We start from the raw sequence: 27140 nt of genomic DNA, 5'->3' as shown, positions 1-27140 counted from the left end.
TCCTCTTCCTCGAGGCTATCAGTTTTCACTATCAATATTCTTTTCAACGGATGAAAATCAGTTACCATTGTTATAATTTTCTCTTTTTTCAGGTTAAGAAGATAACCTTTACTTTCTTTTTATATGAGATCTCTCATTTTTTATAACTTATAATTATAACCAAACTTAAGAGGAGGAGACTTAAATTATACTCAAAATGAGAGTTTATAATATTTTACTAGTTCAAGAACCGATACCTCATCAATCAACCTGAGTGAGATACTTATAAGCCTAAAAGGCTTTAAGAATAGAACTAAAAATTTAAATCCTCAAAATTTTTAGTACCCACATTTACACCTCATTTAATTAAATCATAATTAATATCCAAGTGACTTCATAATTATCTACATAACTTAAATACTAATAAAAATAATAAACTAAATTTGTTTTCCCAACATTATGGACAGTAATCTTCTGAAGTAGTTGTTCAGATATACCAAATTCCTGATCCATCTACATGCCCTAATTGTTTGCTGTCATGCAAGAGAGAAAGTTTACAGAAGGGAGGAAGTCACTTCCCTTTTGGACCACTCGGAGAAGAAACCAAAGCAAAAGCTAATTAAGAAAGCAAAACAAATGTACATGTAGGATGAAGATGATGAATGAGAGAGGCTATTCATGAGGAACAGTGAGTACTGTTGACAATGGCTGCTCACATAGGTTGCTTGCTGATCTCCACTGGCATTGTTTGTGGTCCTTGAAAGAGCACAAGCATCAGACTGTGGTGCTGCTTGGGGTGTACAATACACTCACTCTGGCTGAGAATATACTTCGGACTCATCATCTTCCTTCTTGTCCTTTTGCCCTTCTTATCATCACCTTCTTCTTCTTCTTCCCCCTCTTATTTTTGGGAAGAAGTAGAGCACAAGACTCTTTTCGGATAAGATCATCCTCGGGAGATCGCTCAGAAACACCAAACCAAGTACTAAAGAATAACACAGCCACTAGCAAACCCTCAATGGGAACACTAAGCAGTATAGAATAGCATCGACGGCCGCCGGATCTTTTTGAACAAACGTGGAATATTGAGTTGGGTTATCTTTGAATGTGGAATGGCATTCAAATCTTTTTTTCTTTTCTTTTTTTTGCCAAATGATGATTTGATACAAATAATACTCGTCGGCCTATCGAGACTTGACAAGTGGAGGTTGACTTAAAGAAAATATAAAAATATATCGATTAGAATTGTCACATCGGGATGAATCAAGACACAAATTATAATTTGAGAATCGCAAGCTGTAAATAAGAAACCTATCGACAATGACATATATTCTTTTCTTATCTTTACGTTTCACTTCGATTAACTTGAGTGTCGAAAAGATCACGCTAAGAATGAATATATCGATGATGATAGATGAAATACGAAAGTACGTTTTGACTATGAAGGATTCCAATGCTAGTTGTCTATTGGACGGTTCCTTATTATGCATCAAGAATTAGAATGAGAACTAGATCGAAATGTCACTGTAATTCAGATTGACGATCCGCACTATCCATCCAAATATTTTTGACCTGTCGTAGGTCGATTTCATAAAATCTCGTTGGAGACAGAACTATGCTTACCATTAGCAAAAGAATTCTACACATTTATAAGACAGGAAGACTGATGCTTGTATCAGAGGCAGGCAGTTTGGAGTATGTTTGTTTTTGGTTTATTAGAGGGTACAAGGAGGAGGTTGAAGTCATTGTCAAGTGATGAAGGCTAGAAGCTGTTGACAGATTAATAGTGTTGCAACACTGCCTTCAAGACCACAACACCACCACAGTTTTTGCCTGTACTGACCGAATGGTCCTCCTCCATGCCCGGGCCTTTTAGCTTAGCGAATTTAAGGTGTGCAGGAACGCCTCTCCCACTCCCATCACAGGACCACAGTGCCAAAACCTGAAACCAGGTTGTTCTCACGATCCCAGCCTTTCAAGATCTCTGAGCAACTTTGTTCCAGCATACATATATACATACATGCATATATGCAGATATACCAAGTTCCAACTGGGTATATTTTGTTTCCCTCTGTACATCATATCACAAGTTTCTCCAAATGACAACTACAAAATGCAAGTCTTCTTCATTTAAAATGTGGCAATATAAAAACAGCGACAACTCAGGTTTCCATTTCTCAGATAGTTTTGATTCTTTCTTGTGCATGAGCCCACCACACTTAAAATAAAAAAAAAAGAGTAACACAAAATAAGAAAAATTAAGAAGATAAGCTTCTTGTGGAAATCAATGGGTGTGGTGCACAAATTAAAAAAACTAAAGATATACATAAAACTTGATGTTGAACCAACCCACATCAACTTTGTCATCGAAATGGAACTCAGCTTAGGAGTTGAACAAATTACATTATCCTCGGATATGCTTACGATGCAGCAATTGTTAGCCACCACTGTCAGTGGTTGACCTAATGAATTCCTTTATTTCATTCACAACTTAGGTGGTGAGAAACATTGACATGCGGTTCACAGGTTAAACATTCAACTTAGATGCTTCTTAAACCAGACACCAATGTTAAGAAAGCTTTCAAAATCAGATTGAGGCCTGCAATCGATATATATATTGCATCAGGGCGGATAAAGGCTAAATTAAATCAGTTAAGTAGACGAGTGACTTGCGTACCTATCAATGCCATGGACATCCTCAGGAAATACCAACACTTTGACATCAACTCCTTTCTCTCTCAGAGCCCGTGCATACTGAAAATTTAGTAATTCAGCACATAAAAAGATGGGGAACTGTAACATTATTAGAAGCTAACAACAACAATGACATTGGAAGACCTCTCCGAATTGTACTTGAGACTCAAAATGTCTCATAATGATATAAATTACTCATATCTCAACGGACCAGAGGCCCAGAGCTATAGGAGTTCAAAATTTTAATCAAAGTAATATCATAGGAGTTCAATTTTTTTATTAAATATATCATGGTATCAACTTACAAAATCATATCTCAAAGACACTGACCATGATATAAACATGGTTCAGATTTACTGATCCAGGACCAAGTGGCATAGAAAATTCACCATGCATATATTTTTTGTTTTCAACAACCTAGGACTTATGATTCCATTACCAACAGAAGATCGTGTCCCACTTTTTATTTATATGCATTAGCCTCATGTTTCCTCCTCGCTTCAACCCCAACACTTAACTCCTTTTTTCCTTGTAAATTACTTGGGGTCATCAAGAAAGAAATTGTGTTGCTCGTTTTCAGAAAGTCAGACAAATATAGTGCATCATTTGCACAAGGAAAATTCCTGTTCATTATGATTTTTGGAAACTCAAAACACCCAAAATGACTTGTAAGCAAGGTTTAAAATTTAGACACCGTACCAATGCGCAGACACATTGGTGTACCAGTTGATATGGACCAAATGGAAACAGCTAGAGAAGATGGGAGGAGGAAATGTTTGTAAAGCAAAAGAATTTAAAAAATGTAAGCATTTCAATCAGACTATATAACTTACAATGACAAACTTATAGCATACCTGTAGACCATTTGACATAGGAACTCGAAGATCTTGTGCTCCCAAAAGGAAAAGAATAGGCACTTTGACCTAAAATTGAAAGAAAGATAAATAAGGACAACTTATTTATGCCAAGATGAGGTGTAGCAAACACTAACGTGCATGATAAACGTTAAATAGACAACATGATTGAAAACATTTGTTTGTTTGGCATCTATAGATAGCAAGTACCAAAACCCATTAAGCCTAATAACCTCAATTAGAGGTCAACTTTGTGAACTATGCTCAAATCCATAATAGCACCAGGCACATGCTGGATGTGTATCATTTAACTGCCAATAACTCCATCGCCTACTTTATGTGCATATAATAAGCATAACTCACAACAAATTCCAACCGGATGAAAGATTAAGAAATTTGTAGCAGGCCAAATGACCAATTCCACATACCTTCAGAATATGTGATATAGGAGATTTATTGTAAAAGAGACTAAGCTGTTCAGCTGAAGGAGCTTCCGAGAAGAAATTCTTCCCTTCCTTCCCACAAGCCTCTGTGTAGCACCAATCAGGGATATCGGTGGTACCAACCATTAGTGACAAGTTACATACAGGATTGCGAGCAGCTGCCACAACAAATCTATCTGGAGCCTGCAGCAAATACAAACTGAAGTCAATACCCTTTTATACAATCAATTATTAAACTGGTTTAATCTTTGTTTTGTTGGGGCAAACTGTTTTATATTTTTTTTAAAAATAATAATATTATCCATTTTACAACCTAGAATGTTAGATATTTTTAGACAACTAAAGAAAAAAACAGGCATACACACATGAAAACAGGACAAGTAATTGTAGTTGTAGAGAGAACATAAGCCTTTCTTCACCAACAGGCTACTTGAACATAATGCTTGATGGAGAAAAGAGACTGGCATCAGGTACAGATATGACAAGTGCCACTTTCTTCTCAGTAGGATTCCTAAAAACATCAGCACTACAGACATTTTATGTTGCCCAATAAAGTAAAAGTACAAGCCATTGTCTGGAAGTAAAAGTTTTTATGCAGTATTTGTACTGAATGCAAGTTAGAAGATTAATAATTAAAATATAATACGTACTGAAATTTCAACAATCTATCATTCAGGCTGTTAAGCATGAAAGTTGACTTGGAATTTAAATTGCTTCTTGAAATCTTGTATAGTATTAGTGTCATCACAATCTAAATATTGAAGGACCACTTGATATTTAACTTGGTGTTTCTAAACCTGTTCAGCATCAAAGATCCATTTACAAGGCCATTTTCTTTTATCCAAAAGAAACAGATTGCATCTTTCTTTTTAAACTTAAAGTGTGATGTACCATTCTTTTTACTTATCTTTCAGTGTAGATGAATTGTTCTCACTGTTTGGTTAATACAACAAGCAGTGGCTACTAAATATATTCTATCAACCTAGACACCAAAGGCCTACTGGTACTATAAGGACAACCCGATAGATGAGGTTACAAGTTACAACAACAGGTCTGCGGAAGGCAGATGAACACAATGTTGTTCCAGATAACGAAAGACAAACTATTGATGGAAAAAGTTCTCCAAATTCATGGTGCCATATTTAAGAAAAAGCAATACAGATTATCACATCACACAATCTTGTATACCTCCATCCATCAATAGTTCAGACTAGTAATAGCTTTGGACATCACACATCATATGTCAGTAGGGTATCAACTGTCAGGGCTCAGAAGGCCTTACAAGACAACATATTGATAATGCACATTGTACCATCATGATTTTCTTCATTTGGTTTATCTAAAGAGCAAATTAAATAAATTGTATGGCTTTAATAATTCATATGCACTATAATACCAACAATAACAATAAGATGAGTTTAAGAACCTCAAATCATCTGATACCTAACCTGGCCCACTAAATGAGTTGTTAAGAAGCCTCCATGTGAACCTCCAAGAACAGCTACTTTAGATGCACTTGCAAGTCCCTCATCAATGACATAGTCTAAAGCTGCAAGTACATCTCCTACATCCTGCCACCAACAGAAAACTATAATCATGCCAGAAACTGTTAAAAATTCATTATTGCCACTGGATATAGGATATCCTCATAAACAGTTTCAAAAGCATGGACAACCAACAAAGCAAGTACCTGGCAGCCAATTCTTCCTGGAAGAGATTGCAATGCTTCTTCCCCAAATCCCAGTGAACCCCTATGAAAAATTTGTGCCAATAGAGTCATCAGAAATCCTAAACTATAACAGCCAAGACCTGACATAACAAGGAAAAGTATGGTATAGAAACTCTAAAAGAATCAAAAAGAAATATTCCTTGGAAAAAGAAAGTAAGACAGAATTTGTCTACTCCATATTACTATTGCTTTTGTATACATGTGTGGCAATGAGAAACAGAAAATTAATCATCTTCAAGCCCAAGTTGGTTTAGTTAAAGGATTCTTAAAAACTTTTATATAAACCATGTTACAGGCTAAAGAATTACTGCATGGTTCCATCTCTTCATGACAAAAATTTCAGGGTAAATCTGAATAATACTTGAGGCAAGTTTGGTTGCAAAATATTGCATGTCTTCATTTAAGAACAACAGACATTATACTCTCCTCTTCCCTTATCATCAAGAACTATGAAAATGTAAATTGTATATATTTTGGCAGAAAACTAAAGAAGACAACATTAATTAGGCAAATCATATTAAATGACTTCTGTATCAAATCCCTTATTTCAAGGAACTCTAGAAAGCCATGATTAACCCATTAGGAAAGAGAATCAGTTTAATGTTGCTTTAGAGTGATACAAAAACTTTCGGATAAAAGTCAAATGAATGTGACCACAAGAAAGAACCTTATTTAATTTTGTTCAAAGATTTCCTATGATGGTGCAGCCACATCTTGATATTGAGAACAGATATCAGTAGACTTAGAAGCCTATATATGTGTTGTTGCTAACAGAAACAAAAAAAGTCTTTAGGGACTATATCAAGAGGGGACTGATAAAGCAAGAGAAAAAGATGATCAGAAAATGAAAACAATTAGTTAGTTTTCTTTCATGTGTCCTGAATGTAATTTCTTCTATACTAATTAGGAGCCATGAGATAGCTATAGAAGTAGAACCAAGGAAAGTGAATCATAATTCAACTCATGTTAATGAAGAAATTTGATTCTGTTCAGGTCTCTTCATACAAAATAATATATAACAGATGTATACACTTCAGTGAGACTACAAGTCTGAAAATGAAACCTAAAATATTATGAAATCAGCAATTAGAGCCACTTTATCAGAACAGATCCACTTCAACTAAACACCTAGTTCAGTGCCTAGAAAAAGAATTGACATAGAAAGAGAAAAAAAATTAAAAATAGAGGAGAGAAAGGAGCAAATTATGTAACCACAGGCATCTACTATAACTATTATACAACAAGCAAATGAAAAGAAAGAAAAGTTGAGAAGGGAGTGACAAAGAGAAAAGGACAGTAAGAATAATAAAAGATGGAGAGGAAGAATAAGCCTGCAGGCCTACTTTCTGACCAACCTCTGGGAATCAAAGCCCAAATGCAATTTACTATTTATGTTGCAATTATAAATATAAGTAGGTACTGACTAAATGCTATTTATTTAATGTAGAACATTTGGATAAATTTAGAAAGAAATTAAGGTAGCACCATTGTCTCCTAACAACAAATGATTGCAAACCAGTTCAGAACCTCAACCATTCCCATAGAGGCTCAACATATTGTAGGTAAAAGAAATGCATTAAAAATTACAGGCTATTGAATTCTTAGGAAGAAACCAGTGAAAAGAAAAAAAAAAAAGGTTGGGTACTTGTCTCCTCATTCATATCAAAAAAAGAAAAAGATCATGCCACCAGTCCAAATGTATAACCTAATCCTCCAAAAAATGTAATAATACTCACCTGTAGTTCACCAGAAGCAAGTTGTAGCCTAATGTAGAAAGAAATGCCAATGACTTTGAATAGCTCGTCAATGAAACTGAATGTGGACCACCATGGAGAATGAGAACCAATGGTGTACATATACCATCTACTTTACTCTTTTTACATGTTTCCTCAGAAGTAGAATTTGAATGCTGTATAAAGATAGCCTCGAATGGCTTATGGGCACCTGCATATAGGCAGTAAAACACTGTTCTAGGTAGTCTATTTATTGAACTATTAAAACATACATATTTAATGAAAAAGGTCATCTCCAACATTGATAGCACAATGGCTAAACTATTTCTTAAAAACCAACTCTAATACAGTTTACACTTTGCACAACCAGATCTAGCATAAACAACAATATGTAATGTCCCAACTAATTAGAAACAGCCAGACTAATATTTTTCCTCCATGCTGAGGGCAACATCACAAGAATATTTCATCTAGACAAACTAAATGAAAATTGTATTTCCAAGAAATGAACTATTATGTGACTGGCTCAAAACCAAAAGGAGAAAATTAAGTTTAATATCTCTCAACAAAACCCAAAAACAAAAGAGAAAAATTTCTCATTGCATACAAGAATTTTCATGTGATCCTTACCCCTTATCTTGAATAAAGAATGAAGATTCATTTGTAACTTCTACAGCTAAGTTTTATGACTCTTCTCCCATGTAAATATTTTCTAGCAATGTTGGAGATAAAAGGGAATATTGAATTTAATGATAAAAAAAATGAACATTCCTAAGAGAATATGATTATCAACCCCTAAATGGTGATTGGAAAATTACTTTTGGTACACTGCATTTACAACCACAAAAGCAAAATTAGAATGATTGACTTTAGGCCTTATTAGTGTAATGCATCATAGGAGAGCAGAATTATAGAGGCAAATAGGCACATGTTCCGATACTTCTATCAAAATATATGTAAAGAAGCAACAAGAGCAGTCTTTCATTAGCAATATCAAACATAGGAACACTTGAAATAAAGGATGAATCAGTAACATGATCATAAGAATTAACATGGTTGGATTACAGGAAATAATTGGGTAGAAGAAAAACCAGTAGAAATTAAAAGCTATAAGTTTGATATACAAAATAATTAAAATAGGAGGTGAGCTACTGTAAAACTGAATTATTTTTAACCCAGTGACAGAGTTCAAAAAATCTATAATAGAAATAGCAATAAAGTTATTAATACTTATCAGCAGTTTCTCAAAGAATCTCATACAACCATGTTAGTGGAAAACTGGAAAGATGTGCAATGAATTTTTCAAAAATTGTACAAAGAAAAATGCATGAAATTGCAGGGACTATCCTTCTGGTAGGTGGAACCGATAAATATACAAAACTATCAAACTTTATTGTAGTATGCGTAACCGTCACTAATTGCAATGCTTGGGATTTGATTTCCATCCTTATTATCATTCTGTTTGTAGTCACTATAGAGATAGAGAAGTTCATGAGATTTAAAAGCTGAAATTGGGGGGAAAAAGGTCCCTTGTGTTAAAACAAACATGGACCTACTGTTCCAAAAAAGAAGAGAAAAATTCACTCTCTAGCTTTTCACACAAATGTATGTCATGCCCACATACTAGAATATTAGGAGTTAAAATATACAAAAATTAATAGAGATTTTTCTAAAACTAGCGTTTAGCCTGAAAGGAGAATGAGCAATATGACAAAATTAGGACATGAGATAAACATATTGAGATGAACAGTTTATATAAAGCGATGGAACACATAATGTACTGGAAAAATACCGAAGGCTTGAAAATTTGTGGTGTCTTATAATGAAAGCGATGGAACAATTCAAAGAGCACCATTGACCCAAAAAAAATAAAAAATCTCAAAAAGCTAGCAAAGATTTAGAAACTATTATGATCAGGGTATAACACTTTACAAGAAAAATGTTGCAAAAAAAAAAAAGATATTAAACAAGCCATCCCAAAGACCAATCTGGTGCTTTTTTGACAAAAAAATAAACAATAAAATAACATATAAGATATTTTATCAAAAAATTCAGATTGAAGAAAATCTAAACAAGTGATTTATTAACTTAAAAGTTAGAAGGACCATAAAATAGAATTGCTAGACAAAAAGAATGTGCTCACACCATTGAAAGGGAAAAATATCTAGCAAATATTGAAAACCCCATCTGAAGGAACAAGGACTAATTTGAGAAATATATGAGCTAAAAACAACAATTAGCATTCATGCTAATTTTTCACATTAGGTCATGAGTGCAACTTTACAAATGATCAAAAGATAAACAATAGTTAAATAGTTATTGGTCTCTGATCATAATAGTACTGCAAATTTGAACTTAGTAAGTTGCAGAGAATCTTTCATACATTAATGCAGACCCAAGATTTCATAGTGTTGAGTGCTGACAATCAGCCCGACATAGGAACCTCATACCAAGGTTCTCAATTTCAGTCCGTACCAGTGTACCAAGCCTTGCTCGGTACAGTACATACTGAGACATACCAATGGTATGTCGGGACGTACCGACGAGATACCCAAAAAGAGTTGAAAAACCTCCAAAAATACATGGAGGTAACAGTCCTAAAATACCAGGGTGTACTAATCGGTAGACCTTGGTAATGATCGAAATCCGGGGTGTACTGACCAATACACCTTGGTAAAGGTCGAAATCTAGGGCGTACTAACCGGTACGCCTCGGTAACAATCAGATTTCGACCATTACCGCTCGGTACAGACCTCTTATTGTTCGATACGAGGTCAAAACACTGGTACCGCCTGGTAGAGGGCGGTCTGCATACTGGTATCCTCTTGGACCAGTATGTACCACTTGTACCGGGCAGTATACATCGAAATTGAGAACTCTACCTCATACATCAATGCAACTGAATATTTCATAGTGCTGACAGATAGACAAGCTGCTGATCTTTTCAAGCCTTAGCTGGCCCAAAAAGTCTTTATAGATGCCAATTTCCCTTTTAGTTAAACTGTTAGACTGGTTCAATCAATTAAAGCGGTATGACACAAAAAACAAAGCAAAACTTTTAACTGCATCCACATTTCCACCCATGTACTAAGAGGCACCACCAGTGGTATATACGAGTTGGTACACTTGATTTACCATCAAGCAAAATCAATGCAAGAAATGATGCAGAGCTTAAATCCAGCTAATCATATATCAGGGAGGTGTAAAGTTATAGAAAAATGATAAATATAAGGTAGTGCTATATTACCTTTAGGAAGTTCTTCAGAAAGATCACTAACTGGAATCTTCAATAAACTAAATTTATGAAATGATAGCAAAGATCTCACCTGTGGAACAAGAGAAACAGAATCTTCATTACATTCGATGAGAATAATCTGATGCCACAAAAGTGAAAATGTACTAAATATACAGAGAACCTTATCAGAATATTTTAAAGTTGGGCTAGAAACATCTAACCAATTCCATGTAATTAACTGGTCCACTTGCTGAGTATGATATCCGTATTTGATTTGTGGAGGGTCAACAGGACTGCTGCACACTTGGTAATAGCAACAAAAAATATACATGTAAATTGATATTGAGTTTACCATCTTTTCAATTCATAAAACCCAAATGACTTTACCAGCAAGAATATCATCTCCGTCCAGCGCAAGAACATCCCATGAATAATTTGATTCATTAGGACTGATACGAGAAACTTTGCAGCTGTAGAACATATATATTCTTTAGCAGTACATACAGGATCAGTACAGCATTAACTTGTGGTACACACATGGAATACAAAGTACCTGAAAATATTTACTGAAAGTATTACTTGGGTGCTGCACCACACGGAAGAAACAATCATTGTACATCCATCAGAAAGCCATGGATTAGATAGGATATTTGACTGATAAAGCCCAGGGAAACAACCATCCTCAGGGCACATGACAACAGGGACCTGAAAAACATGATGATTTGAAAATATTTGAATCAAGAATTGCATCAAACTACTGACATAAGCAAGAAAACAAATAAGCTAAATCTTATATAATTGGACATAGGTGCAAGCAGTGAATTCTCCTGTTAATAGAAGTGAATTAGGTGTAATTGCCCATCACAATGTCCTTTCAGACCCTATGAAGTGTTTATCATAAAAGTAAGTTATCATTTTCTTAATTAGACAAACCAGAAATTTTGGTTTTCCCTTACCAGACAAGCAAATATGGTTTCTAGTTCATGCAAAGGGAAAAGTCGCATTTATTGTTAGATATAGCTAATATATTTAAAAGACCAAGTTGAAGAAGAGAACATTTTTAAGACAATATAAAGTCTTTAAGCTAGCATCTTTGCCAATTTACCTCTAAACTTAATTAAACATATGATTTTTTATAGATCCCAATGGCAGCAAAAGATCCATGTAGCCAAGGTTCTAAATTTCGAATGATATCGCCCGTACCGGGCGGAACGCTTGATATAGCCTCGTATTAGACAATACAGGGTTGTATCGGGCGGTATCAGCTTGGTTGCGGCGAGGGAAGAAGAAGCATAGAGGGAGAAAGAAGAAGAAAGAGAGAGCGTTCGAAGAAGAGGGAGAATCGGGAGAACATCGACGTGTCCCGATCCGGTGCCGCCCTCCCTCGACGATCTCGATCCAGGAGTAAACGACCAGACGACGGCTAGAGCAATGGAAGAGGTGGTCTCCTTCGCCGCCTTGTCTGCGATTCAGCGGCTTCTTCTTCACCGCATTCTTCGCCGAAGGTCGGAGATGTCTACGGCCTTCGACGTCTTCACCGCCTTCTTCGCCGAACGCCATAGATGAGGAGATGAAGGAGTTCGTGTTCTTCTCCTTGTTTGAGGTGACGAGGAGAAGAGGAGGAGGTGATGTCGCCGAAGAAGCATACACCTCCTTTTTTATATTTTTTATATTATTTTTTAATATTTTTATATAAAAATATATTTTTATATTTTTATAAATATAAAAATATCGAATGATATTTTTACGGGCGATGGTATGGTATGGGAGTATCGAGTGGTATGCCAAGGTATACCGAACGGTACATCTAAATAAATATATATATTATATATATAAAAACTCGATACACCGATTCGATACGAAATTTCAATCCTTGCATATAGCCGAACTCAAATAATTAGGACTTAACGACTTTGTTGTTGTTATTGTACCTTTACCAATTTACACTATCACCTATTAAGTTTTCTAAAGTTTATACAAAATCCCATCCAAAATTCATATTTTAATTTCACTAGTTAGTGGGTTATGGTACATGGATTTTTTTAATAATTTTTTAATCAACAATTTCAAACTTGGAGAAAGACAGAGTAATATTTAAGTAATATTAGATGCATAGTGAATGAACATCAAAAGATGCTTATTGACAATATAGATTAAGGAAAGATGAACAAATAAACTTTATATATTATTTAATGAATATTTTATAAATAACTATAAGTGATAAGTTTAAGGATTATGTACTTTTCGCAAGTAAATTCATGTGGTAAAGGAAGTTGTTAAGAGAATAAGAATATGGATAACCATGTTATTTGATAATCCATATTCATGAATTCTAGCACAATTTTAAAATCGTTGTTGGTGTCCTAACATGATCTGCCCAATTCTTTTATTTGGGCTTGAGACTGACATTATGAGGTGTTTGTGCAGCCAAGATGATATGTGGATATGTAAAGTTACTAAAAAATATAAGAAAAGGAATATTTTCATTCATGAATAATTAAGGATAGCTCTAATAGATGATAAAATGTGAAAAAATCATCTAACATGGTATGAAAATGTTTGAAGTAAACTTATAGATGTTGTCGCTAGACAAGGTGAAACAATTAGAATTAGTTGTGAAGGAAATCAGTTGGTGATCTAAGAAGGCTTTGCCAGAAACTATTGAACAAGATATGAAAATGTTTGATTCAACTAAAGAAATTCTCTTATATAGAGCTCAATAATAAAAAAATCATATATCAGACCCTAATAATTAGGAAATTATGCTTGTTATTGTTTGTGTGAAAATTGATAATATCTATAGTCAGGTTTAGAAGAGTTAAAAAAATAGGACTTAATAAGTTTATTTAACAAAAAATTGAAAAAGCATATGATGAATAGAGAAGCCATTGGTATTGATATATAAGAATAAGGAAAATTTTAGAGTCAATCCAATCACTCAATAATCAACTTAATGAGTGATGCTACAAAACTTTAAGAAATGGCAATCAAAATAGTCAGATACAAAACAAAATTTTTTGAGAAATAGTTTGATTTTCTACTCAAAAGATCAGTCATAATAGACACTTATTCATTGAGACAATTAACGATAAAAGAAAAAAGATGCATGTGATTTTCATTGACTAAAAACAAAAAATTCCTAAAGAGTTAAAAGATGTATCTGGAAAAGAGAAGTATCCAATAATTATATTGTGATTATTGTTGTAATAAAATGCATGTATGATAGAGTAATCACTAACATATGACTTTAGCTTAGGTACTTTAGATCTAATACTTGCAAGATGTACAGACTATATTGTTTGCTTTTTACAAGTGACCTTATATGGTGACCAAGATATGGTTTAGGTTCTAACATGCACATTTTTATTAGTAAGACGAAATATTCCTAGTCAAAACATCAAAACAAAAACATACCACATGAACAATATTAACGGATTGATCCAGCTTTCTGTCAGCAGACCATTCAATTCTATGAAGTGATTCTGTTGCAGCATGAGCTCCACTTTCAACAGCACTCTTTGCAGAGAGGAAAACCAGATACTTTCCATCTGGACTGCATTAGAGATTTCACAGTTCAATGAAGCACTAAATCAGCTTATGAAAGTTCATATGGATACAAAAGTAATAATTACGTGAAGAATCTAAACCAATGTACCACAGAGGAGTAACTTATGATGCACTCCAAATGATGGAACAAAATGGTATTGATAAAAAATATGAGCTATACATACTGAACATGTGATACATAATTTAGTGTCATCCATGTGGGTCCCTGTTAATTGTTCTTGTCTTGGCACAGTGCACCAAACCCCCTCTCAGTTATCGAGTTAGCACAAGTCTGATCCTCTCTTTTTTTTCTTCCTTTTGTTTTTGACCATTCATGACTCCTGAGTGCTTACCATGGTTAAGCATTGTCATACCATGGCAGGATGACATTTTAAATTTTAATAACTCTCTGGTGCAGCATAACTCCATGTTATGTTCATCAGCATGCCTTTGTGTTGGCGATGTAGGCCAAATTTTAACCTAACTATATATTGGCATTTTTTTAAATTTTTTGCCCTCAACATGTGTCAATTGGTATGGCAGTCCTTAATCATAGTCATATCCAAAATTTTAAAATTCTGATTGTACTGATTGATATAGCTTGGGTAGTCATCTGTCCGATAGCTGACTGGTAAACTCAATTCTGTTTTTTGTTATTTAAAACTGATAGGCTTCCTCATATGTATCGATGCTTGGTCGGCCACCCTCCCCCTCATCCACCACTGCCCGCAGGCTTCCAGCTCACCTTGCATGACTCTACTTCCTCTTTCTCGGTCTCGCAGAAACCTCCAGCTCCATTAAGTCACGATCCTCTCCTGCATCACTCTCCTACTTTTGTTGGCCTCTTCTGCCATGACTTCCTCATCCTTGCCAGTGTTCATGGCTCCTTCCACTCTGTCATCCTCGTCCTGAAGCAACGCCTCACATGCTGCCCATGATCCACTGTTATGATGTGCAACACCTTGTACCCCACTTCTGCACTATGCACCATGTAGAGAGGAGTTGCCCAAGCTCATAGTGGTCAACACTCCCCTCCGGCCTCCCACTCTAGTTATGGTGGTCCGGCTGGTACCAACCGGTACCGACCATACTGACACTCACAGTACTAGTACCCTAACAGTCTAGATTCCAACTGGTATTGGTACCAAACCGAGATTTTAATCCTTGGTTATATCAATATTCTTATTTCCAAAAGAATAAGATTAAACCAAGAATACCATTGAACATGGTATGCAGTACCGAATGGTACCGTCCGGTACTGCTACAGTGCTATAGTATTACACTGCAGTAGTACTACAATGCTCGGTACACCCTGGTGTACCGCTCGGTAAACCCTGGTGTACCGCTCGGTAAACCCTGGTGTACCACTCGATATACCGGTACCGTACCGTACCGTACCATTGAATCTTTATGATCCTTTCTTGTAAAAGAGACTTCTCCTAGATCTCCTACAATTGGAATCTACTCAAATCTTAACTTTTCTACAAACAATTTAATAATATACACTCTAATCGACAAAACATACAATGGGAAATGACTAACAAGAACCAGGATTGTGCAATATAATATGGAAGAGCAAAAATATAGCTGCTAAATTTTTTACATTAATGAGCATTGAGTGATAGAATTCCCATTTAACAAAATCGCTTGTGGTGACAGTAAAAGTTTAGGATCCTATCAGATCCAGGAACAAAGAAGTCCAAGCAGAAGACTGAAAAGTTCGAGAGACATAGGAAACAAAAGACAGAACCCAGATGTTCAACTTGGATGTTTCTTGTGTAGGATCGGAATTTGCAAAATTGGCAGCAGTCAAGGAAACAATAACAAGTGCACTCTGAATAAATGCAAAGAGCTCAAGAAACTTTTGCTCAAGGCAAAGAAGAGCATGAGAAACTTGCGGTAGACAAATGTCCAATTAATGGTGATCTATGGAGAAGAACTTACGGATTTGGGATACCCCTATACTTCTATTTTAAAAGAGCATGGTCAGTTAAGGAAGTAGACCAAAAAATCATGACAAACTACTTGTTAGGATTGTCAGGATATTCAAAGTAAATCAAACACCAAAACAGAACTTTGTGCTACAAGCTTCAGTAACCAATGTAGAGAACATGCTGGATATATTCAATTTTATGTTTCTTCTTTCTTTCCCTTTCTTTTAAGTGCATCCATTATGCCTAATATTTTATGAAGTAAAAGCTTCTTAATTCAACTGGCTTCAAAAGCAACCTGCCACTTGACACCCAATTTTGCCTCATGATCATCAAGGGTCCTTGAAATCGTTCAATGTTGGATCTCCCAATAAGTTAAAAGTTCTAGCAACAAACAAGTTTCTAGAAAAAGAACACTAAAAACTAAATGAATGCTTTCGTTATTTATAAAAATTTAAAACACAAATTATGCCCAGCAGAACCTACAATAATCACAACACCAGTTACTTGCATGCCCTTTCTGTTCTTTTACAGAAAGAAAAACATGATTCCAAAGACCAAATAAATTAAGGGAAGCAAAATATATTACCTGAACCGAGGAAAGAATGCACTACTAAAGCCATGAGTCAAATTGTCTGCAGTTGCATGGTCATCCATTTCGCCCCTGATGAATGAAGGTTAGGCACCAGAAGCTATAACAACTAAAACAGCAAATATAAACTAAAAGAGAACATCAACTTCTACCGATCTAAGAAAAGGATTATTTGGTTGGAATAGAACTGCACACTCACTCATGTGACACTTTATTAGTACTGGGCTGGCGAAATGGATCCACAATTGCATACAATGCGCATGGCCTATTGTAACAATATTTAATACCAAGCTTTCTGGGAGAATTCTGCAGACCATTTTCTGCTGACCACCCAACGAATACCAACAATGAATCACTCCCCTTAGAAGGTGGGGCCCAAACAACTTGCCCCACGCTTAAGGAGCAAGGAATGCCCTTGACAGCTCGCACTTCTCCGCTGTACCATATGAAAAACGAGATTGTTAGTTTGCAGCTATATCCTTTCCTACACAATTAAATTCAGGATCTCAGACCTATTAATGCTGACAACAAAAAGTGAAGGCTTCCTTTTCTTAGAATACGTTTCACCCCAGTCTTCTTCCCAGTCTCCTTGTCCTTTCCAGCTATTACAATCTTTCTCAGCCGAATCTTCTTTCTTGAAGCCTAAATAATCAAAGACAGGTTTTGCTTGAGGGGGTTCTTCAGCGACATATGCAATCATTGACTCGTCATGGTTCCATGAAATTCCCTCAAACCTACATAAGAACCAATATAAAATAGAGCATATATCTACATATATAACATAAAGGGCATATAATTTTATCACATTGATCAGACAGACAGAGTATCAAATATATGGTAGCCAGAAAACTATTCTCCCTTACCATCCATCGGTATATATTGATCCATGCACCGACTGGGGAATGTGAATTTCCTTCTCCAACATCGCCGACCCCCAAATTTCGAGCACCGTAGGCGAATCGTTCTCCTTATTACGAACCACGAGAAGCCTAGAACCCGACGGTGATGGAACCACCGTGGCCGCGCCGCTCATCTCGACTGGAAAGGTAGACCACTGGAAATCGACAGAATCTTTGCTAGCCTTCGAGATACGAGAAGACAATGTCATCGTCCTCTTCTTGTTGGCCAGAAGATCTGCTTGCCTGACCAAAAACATGGCCCACGAGGTGTTTGCTGCGCTTACAAAGGGAAAGACGAAAAGGGACAAACATCAAGGACCCGCCAGTGCCACCACCGAATGCATCACAACGAAAAGAAAGGTCCGATCGAACCAGTGTCGGACTTGAAGATCCAAGCCTTGTCGATGATGGGGAGGTTGACGAATTCTTGGAGCAATTTGGACTGCGAGGCGTATTCTTCCGCGGTCGTGGGGTCGATTCCGTTCGGCGGCATTTCTTTGGCGGAGACGGAATCCGGCGCTTGCATGGCCGAAGACGCAGACGAGTTCCGCCTGACCAAGAAAGAGGGACAACAGAAACCAAATCAGCGAATACTGATAACAAGAAAAGAAACAAAGAGTAGGATTCGAAGATAGGAGTAGCCGATCTGAGAGAGAGAGAGAGAGAAATTACCGGGTGGTGGAGAAAGAGAAGGGTTTTGGAGCGGCCGACGACAAGAAAGAGGCGGAGCGAAGGAGGAGGCAGCGATGGAGGAGGGGAGAGGAAATGAGATTAGTAGCGGCAGTGTGGATGCTGGCCATGACGAGAAGTTGACTGGTTTTGATTCGTGCACCGATGATGGCAAGGAATCATCAGCCTGAGGAAATCTGCGTAACAGTTCTTGTCCGTACTCAAACAAGGTTCAAATTTCTCGTGCCATTAAACACCGCCGCGTTAACACCATCGCGGGCCCCATCTGGTTGTGAGGGGGCAGGATTTCCATTCCCTGGTCTGATACGTGGCATGGTGACCGGCGTGGGATCGAACAGGGAACCCGAACCCCATCATCAATCAAGTGGGCGTTCGTGGATCTCAAAGCGAGATGGACGCAGATTAGCTCACCCTCCGCGCTCAACTCCATCATCACCCCTCGTCTCTGTTCCCATTCACAGATCGCTGCAAGAACAGGATGTCGTATCGAGTGACGAACAAACAGCGACCTTCTGTGATTCGGTTCCATTGTTCCACATGCATCGTTGCTTTTTCCTATCCATCCTTGGTTCGCAAGAACACCGTAAAGAGCCTCTGTTTCATGGTATGTTTTGGATGCCACACCACTCTTAGGTGGCTTCAGAACGCATGAAACAGTGGCCAATCCATTCATACCCACTGGCAGCAAGTAATCTTATCTTGCCATGACAAATCACCAGCTCTTGATAGCTCAAGAATCTTTCCTAGTTCAAGAGATGAGGTTATGACTTGGTTCGGAGAAACATGAGCATCACTGAGTTTTCAATCAGTCTCCCATGGTCTCAGTTTGTCTACTGGTAGAGTAGCTATGGTTCTTGAATGCCATCAAGGCCTCAGATTTAAAGAACTATGAATCCATGTGGATCCTAATTCTTCAGGATTTACAGTCCTCTACTGTAGAACAGTGCTTCTAATGTTTCAGCATTCAATCACCAGAGTAGAAAAACGAGTAGCAGTATATCATGACATGATGTCAAATATGATGTATCAGAGTGCAGACCAGACATAAGTGGGAAAAAGAAGAAGAAGAATAAATTTTACACAGCAATGTACAGCAGATAAGAACTCAGTTTGTGAAGAGGAGATGATGTACTGGAAATCAATGCCTCCAACCGGCTTCCATTGAGTCCATAATTGCGCTTGTGTCTCTCATGTGGATTCCATTCTGACCCTCGGATGCAACATAAACAGTGTCAATCACCGATGGCCTTGACTGAAGAGAATTCGTAGTCGACTGCAGCTGAACCTCGTTTCTAGTATCAGCCATCGTGTGCAAGGATGCATGGGGCAACCAACCTGGAAGAACCACAATGGTGAGACTTGATAAGAATTCAGTGACAGAAATTATATGGCACAAGAATCTTGAGAGAATGTCTTATTTCACATACTGTTGATCAACATATATTGCTTTCCCTGTGAAAAGATGCAAAATTTTGATTTCAATATATATTTTCTTGATAACAGGGACGTAACATTCATGCCAATTAGTAACAACATAGATAAATAATAGTTGGTGAACAATTTGTGATAGTTGTACTGCCTCCATGAAGTGAGCCACGTAGAAGCCCATTTTTTTCGGCTGGAAAATAACAATAACAGGCATGTAAATGCTCGTTCTATATATAACTGATCCTTATTAGCATGGCAAGGTTGAGATGATAGAGGAGCCACTAATAACTTTTACATTTGTGGTATTTGCCTGTTGTCGCCGAGCTAATTTGGCACATTTTAGTTTGCTTTGAATGCTAAAACCTCTTTTCTCGGTTCTCTTTTTGATAAGACCTAGAAATTTAATCGGTTTAACAAGAGAAATATATGCTTAACAAAATATGTATAGATAAACGACTGGATGAGATGAGAAATACATTCTGTTCTACATGAAAAAATGCACAAACAATGCTTCCCACGAGAAACCAAACACAGAAAAGAGAACATAAGTACCAGAGACATACACCTACATAAATAGGGAAGGGTGCATACCGTCTAGATGATAAGGGGGTGGAAAGAATTGCAGATAACAAAATGAACTGACTACCAATCCTGCAGATATCAAAAAATAGGTTGCAAGGAAACACAATTACTCAGTAATATTGAGACAGATTAAGCTTGAAAACTTGATTTGATTCTGCACAAACCTAGAAAACCTCCTGCAAAGACATCTTGCCAATGGTGCCAGTAATCGTCGACGCGAGAAATTGCCACAAGGGATGCACAAAGTAGAGGAAGAAATACAATGCATAGCTTTGCGACATGGCCCCTACGATCAAAAGCCTGGATTTTCCCTGCTAGATACCATGCTAAGAAACCTAGACCCGCAAAAGACCCTGCAAATGGATGATAAAAATCTTCAGTCCCAATTATCCCTGTAGTATAATTACAAAAGTCATTTAGAGAATGGCACTTAGATTAATGTCCAGCAATCTGATGTATAAGGAAGTCCAGGTCCTAATTAGAGTAAGTCATGATGAAAAAGCTTACTAAGAACCCAAGCAAGATCAAACAGGGGAAGAGTCTCTGGAATTCATGCCACAACACCAAACATTCTCCAAGCTAATGATATAACCACTATGATAATTACGCATGAATCAGAACCACAATATCACCAAAAAGCAAAAAAAGAATGCAATACGTGTGCAATGAGTAGATGATTAACATCATGACATGATTGTGGTTATTCTTGTAACATAAATCTTAGCTGTTGAAAGCCTGAAGTGCTACAAATGTCCAACATTTGAATTCCAGCAATCCAAAAATTGTTGTCTAATCGTAGGCACCAAAACTCACATAAATTTGCTTATTTCAAGTTAACAGAAGAAATTATACAGCAAGATTCCATTCAAAGACATTTGAACTGAGAAAAAATTAACAAAGTCTATCAGCAAAGTATGGCAGCTGGTTTCACAGAACAAAACTATGCTGTTGAGTAAAAAGCATGTCTTTGTAACATGGTATAGCTTGATTTTTCCCCTGAACTAATGATAAATAATTTCTTCATTAAGACACCAGATTTGATAAGGGCAAGAACCAATTTGTCTGATCCATCAAAAACCTAACCTAGCTAAATTTTTCTATAAGCAACACTTAATATCGTTAGTGCGAAACAAAGCAACAACAAATGCAGGGAACCATGAGGCATTCAACTCTTTTCACTAATATAAAATGGATTTTACGCAAGGCTGCTCCATCCACCAGGTAAAGGAATGCCCTAACTTACCTTCATACATGAATCTCGTGTGCTGGTAAATTGTCATTGGTTGACTATTCAGACACAGTTGTAGGACTAGTCTAGAAAATCAAATGTGGTTAGCACATAACCATGATGCTTTAAGAGGAACACAAAATACCAGTAGCTAAAAGACATAATAGAGAGATGGTTAACCATTTAAAACATGATTTTGAGCTTAGTAACCCTTTAAAAGATATACATTAAAGTAGGATAGTGGTTTAGTGTAATAAAATTGGATGCTCTCCCATAATAGAAACTGGATAAGATCTGAATATAAAATTATCAATACACAAGTAAACTAGGTTATTAGTTTGATGCTTACACGACGAATGTCCACTTGGAAAACTCTTGTGCCCTTCTTTGATTACGCCCTTTTCCCCATGGCATATAACTTCTGTCGTCACATTGTTGTAGATCTGCAATTTAAGAGTATGAACAAAGATTTCTTTAACACAAAAGCTATATGAAATAATATATAAGAAGAGAATTTTAAAAGATGGAAAAGGGAAATAGTGTAATATAATAAGTTTAGGACACACATCGTTTCCATCAGGAAAACAGCGCCAGAAGAAATCTGGCCTTGGTCGGCCAACAGCATCCTTTATTGCATCAGTTATGACTCCAGTTATAAGCACCGAAAAAAGCAAGCCTGCTTACACATGTATTGATCAATTGCAAAATCACAGAGAAGCAAAGGAAACTGACAAGTACTACAGCAGATGAGGAAAAGAAATGTACCTAGTATGGCATTATGCAAATCATACACATTCCTCCTTTTGAAGTATATGCCAATAATAATCGCAAAAGGTAACAGAATGGCGATTAACTGCCACGAAGATGTTGTTATTGTTCCACAATGCACCAATGCAATATTAAATATCAAGCAATACTCACTATCACTTAAGAGAAGAAGAATGTACCGGAACAGCCCAAAATGGCACTGTGTTGCTTTTCAATGGATACCTCAGATCTGTCATCATGTCTTTTCCCACAAACCGATGATAAGGTTCTATAAGATTTAAGCATCCATCTATTATAGCGAGGAGTATGAGTATAATCCAGTCGTGCATATGAAATCTTGCAACTTTGGTTCCATGGGATCGCAATGTGTGAACTCCTAACTGGATATCTGGCATTTTTGCCTGTTGGAAGATAAATGATGAATCAATATACAGGTATAATATGGTAGAAGCCTGAATTCATGCAATTTGTTTGACGTGCTACATGACCGGAGCTTTTGCAATCTGTTCTCCGACATATTTCAACAAGATCAGCAATTGCAAGTAAAAAAAGAATAAAATAAAAACAATTGCAATTAGAGGTATCAAGATATGATGATAAAATGGTTAAAACAAGTCACAATAATTCACCCATGACAATGGTTTTCTTCTATGGAGTATCGGGAACTACTTTGAGAAGGAAAATTTTATGATTTCTCGCTGCAATCAGAAATATAGGAATGTTTCTCCCATTGGAAAACAGTGTTTGTGAAGGGAGCAGCAATGCAAATGTCCATTCCCATGAACAGAAAAGGGGATCTGAAGATCTAGTTCTGAAGTCCTTATGCTATCACCCACAGTCCCACACCATTCTTGGATACTAGAGATCAATTTTATGGAGATTGAATCACTTAAATTATTTTTCAAGAAGATAGATGCAGCTAACATGAGGTCAAACTAGACTCATATTTCAACTAGAGTGACAAATGGACATCCTCAAATACCTATCTGCTATATGACTGGCTCTAGTGGTATCTTTTTAAGTTTTAACCATCTAGAACTGAATCCCTTTCCTCTGCATGCAATTCTAAGAAGACTAGGCTGTTGTATGGGAGCTATCTTATGCCATGACTAAAACTCAAAAATTACAAAGTCATGATGTCCTCAAGGTATATGAAACTGATTTTTGAGTTGATTTGAGAATTGTAGCTGTTTAAGTATATTTTTAGTATTCTGTTGGCCTGGTTTAGGTGCTACCAAGTGCGACCCAGATGACTGATTACTAGGCTAATATCGAGAAGTGAGTCCCTCAATTTTCAGGTTGAAGGACGACTAGCCATATTTGGTCGTCTGCATGCTTTTTTCCACTTGGAGAGCCATGAAATTCCGGTTCCCAGTTGTGAAAAGAAATGGATCAGTAAACCTATGAGTAATCATCCTAGAAGTACACAGAACAAATCAATATATGTGTTTTTAACATCCTATCTTGCAATCTCTTACGTACTATGGCTGAAAAGGATTTCTTTCAGTTGTAGACAATGGGATTGGCATGCATTTTCTCTAAAGCCTCTTAACTAACAAAATGTTTAGTTGCAGGAAAACTCTGTATCCAAGTTTGCTTGGCTAACAAAGATATTATATCTAAAAAGAACAAAATTTCTCAGACCTTAATAAATAGTATATGTTCGTATGACTTTGTAAGTGTGGTAAGGAAAAAGTCTCGTATCAAATAGATCTAAAGAAGTTGACAAACAATTCTTCAGGATTTGTATGTGTGTGGGTGGGTGAGAGAGAGACAGGGGGAGAGAGTACAAGCGACTTTTAACATGGATTCAAAACAACAGGTGTATTTTTCTTGTATTATGACAAATTATATAATGAAGAATCTAATTATCCCTCTGAAACTGTAAGCAAAGGATATCGAGCCAAACAAAGCTTATGTGCACTATTTCTAAGCTTGTCCACTGCAAAGTACAGCATTCTAAGATACTAAGATCTGGCAATCTGACAAAAAAACTAGAGTAATCCCCCCTTTCATGATAGAGACCATGACCACCAACCTCAAATGAGTATGACATGAATCCTGGGCCTGTAGTTTCCACAAAAAGCATAATTGTTCTTTGCAGAACTACCAGATAAAAACTGAGGAACAACAAAGAAATCAGAAGATATGACAGCAAATTAAAACCAAAAATTCCAACATCCAAACTCCGAATTCAATAGATACCGAGAAAGCAAATTCATAAAATCCTACCACAGAACAAAAGAATCTGTTGAAACCCACAGGGAATCCAAGAAACAGCTACGGCAATAAGAAAAGCAAGTCCGTCAACCTCTCACCGATCTCTTGCCGTAATACAAAGTATGTGTCCAGCCGTCACCTCCTCCTCCTCCTCCTCCTCTACAAGCAACTCTACAACAGGTAATGGAGCAACAGAAGGTGGGTTGGGTCAGCGGAAGAGCTACTCCTGAGACTACGCAAGCCGCAAAGAAGGAAATCAAATCTATTTGGTTCTTTTGTACGTATATATAAAGACATAAACGTTGTGATGGATTTGGTCGCAATAAGCTGTGAGATTTTCTTTCTTATTTGGTTATTAAGGTGGGAGCGGTGGAGGTCAGATCACGGGGAGGTGAGGCGATCCTGGGTCAACGAACGAGGATTAAACTACAGTGATGGAGGGAGAACGGTGTCGTCACCGCCGTGTGGGCATGTGAACCGGCGTGCGAATCCAGGCAAGCGCGAACAGTTCCGACACGCGTCCTCGAAAACCCGCGCTATCGTAGCGCCTGTTCTGTGGGACCCATGGATCAGGTCAACGAGATGACCAGCCAAGGTCGGGTCGGGTCTTCCATTGGGGATGGGAATTTGGAACGCCTCCTTTTCACTATTATTCGCATAATAAGTCAACTATGACTCATCCAACCTTCTTCTTGTTTTCATATTGGAATGAGAAGTTTGACTTTTCAGAGTCCAGATGAATCAGTCTTATTTGATCTGCTGTCACAACCAAATCTTGCTCAAAGTGTTGTTGACCGTCGTAGTTGCTGAAGTAGTCAACGAGCTCACGTCCTGCGGCCTCTTCCATCCCTGAGAAACCGCACCAGATTGGGCATCACCTTCGTCCTCTTCTTGATCACAATCAACGGGGAACGAACCTGTCGAGGAGTCCCCGGCGATGATGGAATCCGTCTTATCTTGATGCTTCTTGACCTTGGCATTACGGCTTTCCTTGGTTTCTCTTCCGAAAGCTGTTCATCTTCTTCCTCGATCTGTTTCATCAGTTGGTTTAGATCCTCTTCTAAGGATCTCCTGGCAAACACCGACCGTTGCGTCTCGTGAAGTTCCCGCACTTCCACCGCTTTGAGCTCCCGCAACTCCTTCTCGATGAGCTCCGCCTTCACCCGCGCGTTCCTCTCTCTGTCCGTCAACGCTTCCATCCATGCCTGAGCCGCTGCCACCTTCTTACTCGAGACCACTTGGGCTGCTGCTGCGTTGCTCACCAGGTAGTCGTGCTCGGTCTCGGAGATGGGTATGCTGGCGCTGCATTGAGTTAAGGAAGCTCTAACCCTCGTGGTGGTTTGCTTGGTGACACTCTTCAGCTTCTCGAACGCCGTAGCTTCTGATGCTTTAGCCGCGCGTAGCTCCTGCACCACCGCCTGCAGTTTCTCCTCCGCTGAGCTGATCTCCGAGTCGGTGTTGGCGATTTGGCTTCGGACACCGATAGCCTCTTGGACAATCAGTTGTGTCTCCTTCTGTGCTGCTTCTGTCTCTGCTTGGAGTTGGTTCAGTGTGGTGGAGAGTTTGGAACCCATGGTTGTAGCCCTCTCCTCAGCCACTGTCGTGGCTTCCAACTTGGTCTTGGCTTTCAGAAGGTTGGAGTCGAGCCGAAGAACACTGGATTCTGCTTTCTTCTCTAGTTTCTCCAGCTGACGAGTCTCTTGGGCAATCCGATCCAACTCCTTTCTGATGAGATCCATCGAGTTCATGAACTTAAACCCCTCTTCCTTGACCAAATCCAATTCTTCTTTTGCTGCCAAAAGTTCGGCTTTGGCAGCATCCAAGGAGGAACTGCGCCATGAACTTTCTTGTTCTTCCTTCTTCTTCTTCTTCTTCTTATTCTTGTCCTTTGCTCGAACCGACTCCAGTTCTGCCTGCAACAGGCTGATGGATGATTGGGTGATGTTAAGCTTCATCTGGAGTTCCTCATGGTGGATGGTTTCTTGGTTAAGATCGTCGAATGTCTTCCTGGCAGCGTCGACTCTGTTGGAGAACTCTGCGGCCTCGGCGACTCTTCGAGCTTCTATTTCTCGGTGCTCCCTTTCGGCCTCGATCCGAGCAAGCTCGACCAACGCATGCTCTTCGTCCGATTCGTCTATCTTCTTTCTGAGCTCCTCCACCGAGTGAAGAACGCACACGGCTCGCAGACCCGACGCTGTAGCTTCCTTCTCGGCATCGGCCTTTGCCTCCGATGCGGAGGCGACGTCAAGCTTCAGCCGGCTGAGTTCAAGCTTCACCTTTTCTAGTTCCTGTACCATCGACTCATGATCCTTTGCTTGCTTCATGGATTGACGCTCTAATTTGTTAGCCATTGGTTTGGCATTTGAACACACGAAAGAAAGAAATCAAGAGAGGAAATCGTATTAGTCTCTCTGTGGTGTGCTTGGAAAGGATGAGCAGCGAGGAATGCTTTGTGAGGGGATAAAAGCATTTGGCTACGAGAAATACGAAGGTTTTGGTTGGTGGAGGATACCCGGGAAGGATATCTGCTTGCTTGCTTGCTGAGGAGGACGACCATTGCCACACGATTGATCGTAATATGCTTCCAAG

At 37.9% G+C, this 27140-nt stretch overlaps 3 protein-coding genes across 5 annotated transcripts; all 3 read right to left on the bottom strand.

Moving 5' to 3' along the window:
- Positions 1-2228: 2228 nt before the first annotated feature.
- Positions 2229-18499, bottom strand: LOC135598280 (acylamino-acid-releasing enzyme 1-like). Its single transcript, XM_065091821.1, has 18 exons — positions 18308-18499; positions 18008-18186; positions 17600-17909; positions 17249-17470; positions 16936-17172; positions 16734-16808; positions 14082-14220; positions 11221-11372; positions 11055-11137; positions 10849-10970; positions 10680-10758; positions 7436-7643; positions 5661-5721; positions 5419-5541; positions 3956-4153; positions 3528-3596; positions 2657-2733; positions 2229-2578 (listed from the first exon to the last, which is right to left on the bottom strand). Exons 1-18 carry the CDS (start codon positions 18433-18435, stop codon positions 2515-2517), a joined length of 2526 nt encoding a protein of 841 aa, XP_064947893.1. The 5' UTR covers positions 18436-18499; the 3' UTR covers positions 2229-2514.
- Positions 18500-19302: 803 nt separating this feature from the next.
- LOC135582012 (lipid phosphate phosphatase 2-like) lies at positions 19303-25335 on the bottom strand. Of its 3 annotated transcripts, none has more exons than XM_065091819.1 (8): positions 24643-25335; positions 22511-22732; positions 22329-22416; positions 22130-22239; positions 21913-22006; positions 20500-20688; positions 20345-20404; positions 19303-19660 (listed from the first exon to the last, which is right to left on the bottom strand). In XM_065091819.1, exons 2-8 carry the CDS (start codon positions 22724-22726, stop codon positions 19464-19466), a joined length of 954 nt encoding a protein of 317 aa, XP_064947891.1. In that variant the 5' UTR covers positions 22727-22732; positions 24643-25335; the 3' UTR covers positions 19303-19463. The 3 variants fall into 3 exon arrangements, with proteins under 3 accessions (XP_064947891.1, XP_064947890.1, XP_064947892.1); XM_065091818.1 differs by having other exon boundaries at positions 24650-25335; XM_065091820.1 differs by having other exon boundaries at positions 24564-24681.
- LOC103969190 (protein PLASTID MOVEMENT IMPAIRED 2-like) lies at positions 25224-27065 on the bottom strand. Its single transcript, XM_009382696.3, has one exon. The coding sequence runs from the start codon at positions 26900-26902 to the stop codon at positions 25376-25378; it is 1527 nt and encodes a 508-aa protein (XP_009380971.2). The 5' UTR covers positions 26903-27065; the 3' UTR covers positions 25224-25375.
- Positions 27066-27140: the final 75 nt, after the last annotated feature.

This window comes from Musa acuminata, chromosome BXJ2-1 (assembly GCF_036884655.1).
Source record: "Musa acuminata AAA Group cultivar baxijiao chromosome BXJ2-1, Cavendish_Baxijiao_AAA, whole genome shotgun sequence".
NCBI classification, from domain to species: Eukaryota; Viridiplantae; Streptophyta; class Magnoliopsida; order Zingiberales; family Musaceae; genus Musa; species Musa acuminata.
Note: the sequence above shows the minus strand (reverse complement) of the source record. Positions and strands in the feature narration are given on the sequence as shown.

Coding starts and splice junctions, on each gene's coding strand:
- LOC135598280 (XM_065091821.1), bottom strand. CDS start 18,435: ATGGCCAGCATCCACACTGCCGCTACTAATCTCATTTCCTCTCCCCTC. Junction 17,173..17,248: donor TTTGTTGTCAGCATTAATAG/GTCTGAGATCCT, acceptor CATATGGTACAG/CGGAGAAGTGCGAGCTGTCA. Junction 7,644..10,679: donor TTCTGAAGAACTTCCTAAAG/GTAATATAGCAC, acceptor GCCTATATGCAG/GTGCCCATAAGCCATTCGAG.
- LOC135582012 (XM_065091819.1), bottom strand. CDS start 22,726: ATGCCAGATATCCAGTTAGGAGTTCACACATTGCGATCCCATGGAACC. Junction 22,417..22,510: donor TGCCATTTTGGGCTGTTCCG/GTACATTCTTCT, acceptor TCTTCGTGGCAG/TTAATCGCCATTCTGTTACC. Junction 22,240..22,328: donor TTTGCATAATGCCATACTAG/GTACATTTCTTT, acceptor ATGTGTAAGCAG/GCTTGCTTTTTTCGGTGCTT.
- LOC103969190 (XM_009382696.3), bottom strand. CDS start 26,902: ATGGCTAACAAATTAGAGCGTCAATCCATGAAGCAAGCAAAGGATCAT.